At 35.1% G+C, this 11,382-nt stretch overlaps 1 protein-coding gene across 1 annotated transcript; it reads right to left on the reverse strand.

The window, feature by feature from the left end:
- Nucleotides 1–1,384: 1,384 nt before the first annotated feature.
- Nucleotides 1,385–7,010, reverse strand: LOC120340993 (organic cation transporter protein-like). Its single transcript, XM_039409407.2, has 13 exons — nt 6,105–7,010; nt 5,521–5,599; nt 5,265–5,423; nt 4,918–5,021; nt 4,244–4,398; nt 3,550–3,739; nt 3,244–3,370; nt 3,035–3,176; nt 2,523–2,699; nt 2,338–2,446; nt 2,138–2,237; nt 1,886–2,037; nt 1,385–1,806 (listed from the first exon to the last, which is right to left on the reverse strand). Exons 1-13 carry the CDS (start codon nt 6,245–6,247, stop codon nt 1,701–1,703), a joined length of 1,743 nt encoding a protein of 580 aa, XP_039265341.2. The 5' UTR covers nt 6,248–7,010; the 3' UTR covers nt 1,385–1,700.
- Between the last annotated feature and the right edge of the window lie 4,372 nt (nt 7,011–11,382).

Below are 11,382 nucleotides of genomic sequence, written 5' to 3' on the forward strand. Positions count from 1 at the left end.
GTCTTCAAAACGTCTATACAATACGTCATCAATGATTTTCAAATCATCAAATTCAGACCACGAGGTTTTCAAATCTGCTTGTGCTAGGTACAATATGTTGCTCCGTTTAAAAATTTATCTATTTTGCTAAACTTTAACATTCTTTGACTTTTTTAATCAAAGACCACTGGGCACTGATTCTGCAAACTCACACTTTATTTATATTCGATTACTATACGTGCTATGTGTCAGGTATTTGAATTGGTGTCGCTCAAGCTAGCGTAAAAGCAGGTTAACTATACGTTAGTAGAGTAGAGTGGTAGACTAACGCAAAAATAACAAAAGATAAAAAACAATTTGTAAAAAGAAGAGAAAAGGTGCAATTCCTGTGCGGCACACCTGGCATCGTCTCGCGGCACACCGGTTGCGGAGCACTGTTCTAGAAAAGTCTTCCGCAATATTTATTCTTTGCTGTCATGCCAATCTTGTGATGACCATTTAATTTATAAGCGCATTAGATTCATATTTGGTCAAATTAACTGATTTCTCATGCAAAATTTGATTCTAATAATTAATTTCATGTATTATCCCATCTTTTTATAACACCACACGAGTCCTAACACATTTCATTGAGCTGTCTATTCCGACCAATAATGTGGCATCCGTAAGTTCTCCCACAGGTAGCTCTCTTCTTTTTGTGTTTTAGTAAGCACATCTCTGTCATTAAGCTCTAGAATTTGTAAGTTCTAGTTTTCATGTTGTTTTTATTTATTCAGCTGATATTTGAGTGATAGTCATACAAATAGATTAAATTGTATGCAACTGCCGGAATAAACCGACTCACTGATGTCCATTACTACTGCGATACTGTAATAAAGTCGAAGATACAAATGTTGGATGAGATCGGGCTTTTCAAGTATTTCTGGTGTTACCCGCACATTGAATTATTCCATATCATAGTTAGGTGATAGCACCAGTTATTATCTACAATTACATCAAAGTTACAGTCTGCAACAATATCTCGTCACCTACAAAACAATCTACATGAACCTTAAAATATTTTAATCATTGTAATGAAGCATGATCTGTACGTATGGTAAATTTCTTTCCAAGTAAGTTCGAAAATGTTGAACTAAGTATACAATATCAAACAGTTCTTGCTTGGTTTTGTAGCGAATGTGCATTGTGTAACTATGGATTATAATGTATTTAACCCTTTCATATTAATAGCATGTAATATTTCACAAAATAGGCCGCATTATGTTTCGCAACAGCGATAATGCATTCGCTCCATGTATTGCCTTTCTCGTTCCGACCACATATCGTTTCCGGTTTGCCGAGAATGCTCTATAATATTGTGTTTTTTGTTTCACTCGATATATGACTCGATATATGAAGTCAGCGGTAATATCTCACAGAGTAAATTTATTTCAAAAAATGAATTAAATATACTTTACATTAATTATTATACATATATCCTAGTCGTATAAGCTAATTTTAAGAGCTAAATCTGATTAATTTATGTTTTGAAACTACTTACATTTTGCACCATATTTTCATTGATACATGTACCAGCGGATGTATGAACAGGGGCCAACGGAGAATGCAAAACAAGATATCACAATAATCATGAAATAATTTCAAATTCACAAAGATGAGATTGTCGATGTGGTTCATTAATTAATTCAGTTTTACTGCTTCGATAAATCATCATATAAAAATTACAATTTTGTGACGTGATTAGTAAAAATAGTGTTGTTATTATTTGTTTCCACGTCCAAATATTCAATTTGTACTTTTCTCTCGTCTGCATTTTCGTTCGTTGATCTGTAATTACACGGAAAGTAATTTAAATTATTCAATATCAATAATATTACAACATTTCATAGATATGACCAAATTTTACCTTTTATTTTTTATAAACTTAGCTATCCACTTCATGTTAACACGGTAACCTTTTTCCGCTTCTTGCAGAGTCGTAGTGGCAACTTTTGATGAGGTTTGTGGCATGATGAGAGTGGCCAGACCAGCACTGAGGCCAAGGAACCCTAATATAGCCTTACAAAAATATTGAAAGAAAAAATGTTAAACGGCGTGGTGAGTATCAATGCAACACATTGTATTAAAGGTTTTATACTCAATCAAAATGCAGACTTACTTGAGTGACCCATATGGAGTCAGACTGAACTTCAAGAATAAACGGAATAATTATAGATCCGACTCTTGCGAACGAGGACGCAAGTGCCATTGCTTTGCCTCTGTAAGCAGACATAGATAAAAGGGACATTTTAAATTATCGTATATCAATCGCAACTAATGCAAATTATCCTTCGGAAACTATGGAAAATAAAAAAATACCTTGTGATAACCGGAAAAACATCATTCGTGTATTGATATGTAGCGTAGAAAGAAACAGTCGCAAATAATTTCCCTGTGATTGATACCCATCTCACCACTTGTAGGGCAGCTATGACAAAAAATTATATCTGCTGTAAAATTCACTGCATTTAATTTAGGGCATAAATAGTAAAGGCAATTCTTACTTTCACTTGTACTGTCTATTTCCGCCGCAATCATTGCTACAAGGCAGAGCGATCCCGAACACAGCATCCCGAGAATAATACAGACTTTTGCCCCATATTTCTTATTTACTGCTCCATACACAATTACTGCAATAATTTCTGTTGCTCCATTCAGAACGCCGTTTACATACGGGTCACCTGTGGTGTGGAACGCATGAAATTTCTCTGGTAAATCTTAACAAAGCAATTCATGAAATACTATTCTCGATCTAAGCAATCGTCGTCGAGCGAGGACTGTGTTTAGTTAGTTGTTATTCCCACTCCAAAATCTGTAGTAATTGACTGCTGAAAATGGATTTCAACCTGAATTCAGCACATAGTTTATGTTTAGCATGAAAAGGCATACAATTCTAGCAGAATATTATGTCTTTGTGGCGGAGTTTAAAATAATTATCTTGTTTGAGCTAAAACAGCGTTGTTGCCATTTTCGGTATCACGTTAACTTTGATAAATATATATATGTATAAACTAACCCGAAAGAGAACCTGCGTTCAGTACCAGGCCGTAGAATACACAGTTGACTGCAAACCAATCAAACAACACAACCAGCGATACAATTCTTGTAAAAGGTCGACGGAAAAGATCAGTCAGATGAGATCTTGTACTGATAGATTCCTATAATTTAATAATAGTATATCCTTGAAGATTTTGACTCAAATTTTATTAATTGCGAAAGAATCACCATTTTTTTCTTTTCTGTATCGAGAACTTTTTGCCAGTCGTCTTCGTTCAATGTTTTTCCTCTGCTTTTTGCATACCGATTCAATACTTTTCTTGCTTCTTCTTCTTTTCCTTTCATAAGTAGCCACCTGAGGACAATACGGTATTCCTGTAAATAAGACTGATGAGGAAGAAATTGTTCAAAAGTGAGGAAGGAAATGCATCGGATTAAGGGGGCGATATTTATATGAAGGACGAACAATTGTTAAGACGAATAAATAAAATGGAATCAGTGAACGAAAAAATGAAAATGCAGCCTAACTCTTACTTTGGAGTTTCAGGAATAAACGGCCAAGTAATAATGAAAGCTAGTGGTAGTAGAGCACTTGCTAGATTCAAATCCCTCCAATCCCGTAAAACATACGCCACGGCTGGTAATATGGTGTGAGAAATTGATGTAGTAAACATTATAATTGTACCAACGGTGGACCTGAGGCTTCGACCAGCTACTTCATTTGCTGAAAGATATGTTATTTAAATGTTGTTCAAGATTCAGTTTTATTATCAGTTAAAAAAATCATCTATATCAGACTTGGGCAAACTACGGTCCACGGGCCAAATCCGGCCCGTTGGGTAGTTCAATCTGGCCCGCCTGATACTGCCACAACCAAAATGAAACCAAAATTTGATGTTTTAGCTAATATTAACTCAAGGAATTTGTTGAGATTGGGGTTGAATTTAGTTTTGGCACGAGGCATACTATTTTCCACTGTTGCTTTTGTAACACTGTAAATATTGTTCATAAAATGTAACTTTTTACGTCACACTTACATGGCCGCCAGTCTAGGTAGGAAAAAAAATTTGGCCCCTGGTTCGAAATCCTTACCCACCCCTGATCTATATAATATTTTGTTTTGTAAGACAAACATAGCAATACCTTGCCAGAGTCTTGAGTTAATGATATTGATCTTGTAAATTCGCCAAATTGTTACATCTAAAAATAATCAGTAGAAAACTCTTACCGTAAGAGAAAATAGCCCCGACCAGTGGAACACACGTAGAACCTTCAATAAAGCGAAAAACACAATAGACTGCAAATGTAGGAGCAAACGTACATCCTATTCCGGATGCCATTAATCCAACAGAAAGAACAAGGAGGGCAGTTCTCCTCCCGAACCTTTGAAGAAGACACCGTAAACTTAATCCCGAATAATACATTATAATATCGGCGCTCCGGAGGTATTCGTACAAAGATGACTCACAACCTGAACAACCCTAACCTGGTACACATACTATGTTCAGATTGTGCGTCATCTTGGTACGAATACTTCTGGAGCACCTTAATATTTAATCGGTCCATGATGAGCCGTTAAAACTTCTATTAAAATTTCTGAAGTTTAGCTGAGACGTTACGAACAATAAATAGTTTGGGTATAGAGAATATCTCATAAAATTTTACCAACATGAACTGTAAATAGTGGACGCATTTAGTGCTAACTACATAGAATGTGGATTCTCTGTTATAAGTCATCCACGTGACTCAACATCATAAGCCACCTTCTATCATGTGTTTTGATCCAATCAACTTATATTATCAGTTTAAAAAAACGTAACCATTGAATTTGCCGTAGTTCGTATTATCATGTGTTGATTACGATTATTTATACTTGTTTGATATTTGAGCATTTTTATTTACCAATCGACGACATATCCAGCTGGAGGAGATCCAAAAAATATTCCAACAAACAAAAGTGAAGTAACAAAAGAGTTTAATAGACTCCTGTCACACAACAGGTTCCACTGCAAAAAAAGATAAAATTTAATCATCTTTTAGTATATTGTAGCTGGAGCGAAAATGCACTTTCACAATCGGGGATATATCATAATCAGTCGTTATCAGCCCGTGAATTTCATGACTTCTCTTCGTGGTTTCGAGTTTCTGCTATTCTATTTCTAGTTATATTTGCCAAATCAGGCTTTTTGTACTGCTCGCATGTCGATAGTTAAGTATACAAGCCACAATTACATCGTTAAATAAGTCACCTCAGTAGCGACCGTTTCTTCGAAGTAACTGTCGTCATAATGAAATCCGTTATCGCATCTCACTATTCCATTTGCTGATGCGTTAGTTAAACAGGACAAGTTTCCTGATATCAAACAATCCGTAGAGTTGTAGATGTATCGATGACAAGAATCTCCTGGCTGAAACAAAAGGTTTTCAATTTATTTAAAGATGAGTTGATATTGAAGTCTGATCCAACGTAGGAATAAGCGTTTGACTTTTCAATAACATACTCACAGGAATAGCCAGCGATGTGAAGTTCTCTTCACTCTTGTTCACGCAAGTAGTATTGTCTTCAAAATATGGCAACCTACATCTGTGTTGAAAAGCACAATCAATTAAACCCGAGTGTAACGACAGATATCAACTTACGCGGAAACGGAACCGCCACGAGGTGCGCAATTTTTCATATTGATAACGCCTTCGCATACGAAAAACGAATCCCATAGAGTCTAGAGTCGCATAGACTCATAGAGGACACAGATATTTTTGAATTACATAAAATAGCAAAAAATACAATCTTTAACCGCAAAACATTTAAAAGCAATTGGTCAGGTAGTTGAAGAGAAAAGCGATTTTTTTCATAGCAATAAGGAAAATACAAACAACAATAACAACAACATTTTAACAACACGACCCATAGGTCCACTTCTTGTCCAGAATATGTCAAAATAAAAGCAGAAGTGAAGCCTGACTAGTTTCCTACTATTCCATCGCCACACATCGATATATAAGCACTGTACTTAGATATCAGTACCACAGAGATAAAGACGATTGTAGTAGGTAGGTGCAATAAATACATCTGTATGTAGTCAAATTACCTGTGATCCGGCACGGCATTATAATACACTGATGTGAATGGTGTCCATGAACCAGCGAATATCGCAAAAATACACGAAACAAGTATGAATATTTTGTAGAAACTGAAAGTACCAAGCTGCTCTTCAAATTCGTCCAAATCCATTTGCTTATTGTCCTAACTTATTCCACAAATTCTTTATATCTTTCAACAGCGCACATTTTCATTTAACAATCAACGACTAAACAGCTGGAATAATCGGAATCGTGTGCATCCTCATATTCTACTATTTGTATGTTTTGTTTTGATCAGAGATAAATTACGCGCAGCTCAGAAATAGGCAACCAAATATATCAACTACGCAATATTGTTAGCAAAACGATTTATCACGGATTGAGCTCTGTATATTCTTAAAAATAGAATGATTGTTCGAGGCGACTGACTAGAAGCGCAGGCTGAAAAAACCATTGATGACAAATCAGAATATAAAGAATCAAAATTTCTGGAGAACAAAACTGGATTGACGAAGCATTCAATACCAAGATTTATTTCTGACTCAATTCACTAACTGAGCAACACGCTGTGCTGTAAAAAGTTATATTACACGATGTCTACGAAACCATCCTGTTACCGAGCGGAGTTCCATATAATTTCTCAACTACGATGAAATTTTCACGAGAATGACGAAGCATATTTTATATATTGAATAATGTTTACTAGATTCGTACGTGGTTTTAAAACATCCAGAACGGTTTTGTTCATATTCATAGTAAAACGATAACTGCATAGTAAAATTGACTTTACACGCACTGTAAAAATTTTAACGTTCTTTGCACGAACGCAGTTGCCTTTACTTTACAGCATTTAAATGCGATAATCTTTGATGTGGAAGTTTCCCGATTTGAAACTACGAATTCAAGAGTGTGTAGCACTGATATTGGGTCTTTGTGGTGCATTTTTATTTTGTAAAAAATTGTGAAATATAGAATAATAAAATGAACATTTCCATATCGTATAACCATCTGTAGTTGGCCTGAGTTTAGTCATGCAATGTCTATTTGAACCATTCATCAGGTAAAAATGCTCATTGGATTTCTTATTATTAAAGTTGATAATCATTGAGTATTAGTGCAATTTATACAACGTAACTTGAATAACTCTTCATAAAGCCCATGTAATTTTTCCCTTGTGTGTATAGCATTAAACACATATGACTCGTGGCTCGCCTTTCAACGGTTATATGTAATTGCAGCCACTGTGGGGAGGTGAACGGAGGGATAAAACCTAAGATCTTTAATACGTGACTTGAACATAGTGAAGTCCATGGTTCTGATTATTTGTTCGTCAATCGTCATATATATGCTTGTTCATATTTTCATAACAGTACTATACAATTTAAATGATTCTAATTTTATGACATATATATTCGGGATCTCAATTAGGACGAAGTGCCAATTCATTCCTGCAGTTATTTGATTGGGCTTTATTAGTTTATTTGAAGTTAAGTTGTGATCGTTTTTCAATAGATTAAGTCGTCACATTGATTCTCCTTTTCCTGGGACCAGTGTGAGAATATATACTAACTTCAACGGTGTATCTTAAAAGTGCTCGCCGCCATAGGGTGGTTCACGTACCTTGGTCGGTTACGGCTTCCTCTATCATCAAATCCACACATCTGAAATGAATAACTGGCTGACTAGTCCCATGGCCGACATGGGCCAGCAACCAGACAAGAAGCCGTAGTTTGCCATATATCGCTGACAAATGTCAACAGTAATATTAGGCCGAAAAGTACACTCTCAGCTTGAAGGCTTCTCAACTGTATCTCAAGTCAAATATTATCTATGTAATGTTCGTGGGGCTAGTAAACTTACCGACGCCTTTCTCCTCTCTACCAAAATATTATATCCGTGTGAATGCTGTAAACAGAAATGGATGGTTGATACTATTTTGTATATGTGTATGAATTCGTGATAGAAAGATATTTTGCAGTTGGAAACCACATATTGTCAGTTATCCAATAATTTTTTTGCAAAATCTTAAAATATTTTACAGATTAAGGCTCATTTTGAAATCTAAAACCCTTAAATAAGTATATTTTAGTTTATTTCACTCGCGTCTACAATATGGTCTACTTGGTTTCGGGCATTATATATACGTTTTGGGTTGGGGTTCAGCAACAAGGTCTTCCTTTCAGTCAATTTAAGTTCTGCGGAATAAAGTTTTAAGGTGCATGACATTTGCAGAGAAAAGTTTTAACTAATTTGCAGCTTTGTCACCAGTATGATCTCCTACGACCTACAGCTTTCAGATATGCTCGCACTATAAATTGCAAAGTTTATGCATCGGTATGAAAATGGCCTTATTCTCCCAGTCTTTATACATTATTTCACCCCATTACAAAAAGTGCATAATTACTGCACCAGATTTTAAATAAACAGGAATAATATTACTCCACAAGTGTCCACTGAGGTGGACAAAACATCTTTGAAGTATGAAACCAAAAAAAGTTCAGTGCATGTTTTCAATGAGGAACTGAAAAAGTCTTTCTTACTTAAATGCTCAAATTTGTCTTAATATCTTGATTAATAATTATCTCAATTAAAAATCCTAAGTTTAATATCTTTTAAACTTTGTTTAAAGTAAATGAGCCAAACACTGTATATAATATCATAAATTTGACTGTTTCACATTTAGACTGTGTATTGAAGATCATTGGCCTCTTTCAATTGCATTTTTTGTAAAATCATACTAAAATGTTTTCTCTTTTTTGACACAAACTACTACTATGTACTTTATTATAGTTCACCTTAAAAAACCATTGTTAATGATACTTGTACTTCCTATCTTTTATTTATTGTTTAATCTGTGATAATCCGACTTCTTCATTTTTCTCTGTGTATTTGAGCCCGTCTCGGCCCAACAAATATTTAATTACAAAAACTAATCTAAGCTTTTGATAATTTTTTCAATTTTATGGACCTGTTCGAATCTAAAACTAGGGTTGGGACCCCGGAAAATCCCGATATCCCGGGATCTGGAGTGTTTTTTTTTCAATCCCAATCCCGCAATTATTCTCTAAAAATTCCGGGGTTATAAGGCGTTATTATCCACATGTAGATATTCTCACAAATGGTAGGTTATACCATTTTATTTAATTCTTCTTTAAAAATAAAAGCCATCCACGTTTACAGTTTGAGTCAGTCAGACTAAGTGGAATTATTGTGCGAAATTTTCTCAAGTTTTACAAATGAATTATTATTTGACTAGTAGAATTGCAATTATCGCCGATTTATTTAATCATAATTTGAACTCAAAATAGCATTCAGGATTCACGCAATGACTTTGCAGGGTTTTTATTCACTATTTAATAGAAAAATAAAACAGCCACAATAGAAAAATAAAATCAAGAAGGTCAACTATCGCCTTCATGAATATCCGCATTTCGGCGTCAGAAATGATAATATTTTTAGCTTAAAATTGGGACAGTTAATTTACAAACGGTGACAAGAAAGATAAAAGCCGACCCAAAAGATAAAAATCGGAATTAAATCCCGAATTCGACAGTTCGTTAAAAGTATCCGACACGATGAAAAGATACTATTTTGCCCACCATTGAGATCTCTAATCACCCAGTAATCTGGCGAAACGCGTAGACCAAATACTGATGCAATGAAACTTAATAAAACTATTTTGCACTACTTCACGAAAGCGTGGTGGAATTGCCGATTATTTCATATCTCGAACACAAAATCTTTTTCGGATAGTTTCTGCGGTCTGAAAAGTCGAATAAGCGTTTCGACATAGTAAATGCTACGATCTTTATCATCAAATTATGCTCGGGCATTGCACGAAATTCATAACGTGAAAAGATACGTTCAGCGGTGAAAATTATAACAACTTTAAATTAAACCTATTTAGTGGTTTTAGCGATAATAATTAATTGTTGTAATGAAATACAGTTTGTTTGCCCATTTCATTCCTCTCGTAAGTGCCGACAATAATGCTATTGAAAGATTTTGGCAATGGGAGAAACATATTGAATTGTAACAAAAAAGAATTAAGTTGTGCAAAAGTGAAAATGCCTGTGATAATAATAATAATAACGGCTAACGGGGGACGCGGGAGGGCGTCAACTTTTACAATAATGTGAGGTGCTTCGAAGGCGCTCTCGTGTACATTAATGTAAGAAAACGGTTGTAATATCGGTAACTATTAACCATGTTTTCGCCTTCGGCTATCGCACTCTTTACAAGTAGAAAATGTTCGTGTTTTGTGATAGATGTGCCGCGAATATTTAAAATGCTAAATAGTGTGCCGCGACATAAAAAAAAGGGTGGGAACTACTGCCCTAGATGCTCTAATATTTCTGCGTCGGCATCACATTAAATAAATACGTGATTTTATTGTCATGCAAGTTGTTTCAATCTTTTACTTAATTTCGAAAAATTCGGGATTATACGGCTCAATCCCGGGATATCCCGATACTGAGATTTCAAAAACTGGCTCCGAAATCCCAACCCTACTTAAAACACGTGATCTATTAATATCATTACTTGCATTATTAACTGTGAAATTGCTGACTCGCACATCTAGGCTACATTTTATTTCTCCATATATTTTTTATTCGTATTTCATTGCTAATGCTATGTCTGGTTGATTTCATGTATATATACAGCAAGGGCCAGGAGCCTCGGTGACCTACCGTAACTGGTCTTGCATACTGCCCTCACAAATAATGATCAACCAATTGCTAAATTACATTTTGTGTTGCTTCAAATGTATTATAGTGTTGACATTGTTTGCGATAATAAATCTCTCTCTCGTTTTATGATCTTTGTAATTTTTTTTGGTATTAGCTGGTGAGCGGGCACATGCTATTTGTCATGTTTTAAACTTTTCTAAAGATTTTTTTTGTCCAGAATTCTCCATTTTTGATTTTGTGAGTATTATGGAGTTTTCAGAATGAATTATCTGACTATCTATAATTACATGGTTCGGCTTCCCCCTCCCCCGTGATAAATATGTAACGTTTCCTCGACCCCTGAAAGATTCTCCCTATACTTTATCATTGCAAAATTTTCAACGCTGATTTTGAGAGTGTTTTGAAGAGTTGGCGCTTACAAACTGGCTCGTATGTGCAAAGCTGTCATTTTTATTCAAAACAATAAACCACGTGCGCTTATAGGTAGTGATAGCTAATTTTATGCTAGTCTATCACAGCGTTTGCGCTATCAAATATTGATTATTGTAACTAAACTTAAGGTCCTCAGAAGACATAATGACAATTAAGTTATTTG

Source organism: Styela clava, chromosome 14 (assembly GCF_964204865.1).
Source record: "Styela clava chromosome 14, kaStyClav1.hap1.2, whole genome shotgun sequence".
Lineage (NCBI taxonomy): Eukaryota > Metazoa > Chordata > Ascidiacea > Stolidobranchia > Styelidae > Styela > Styela clava.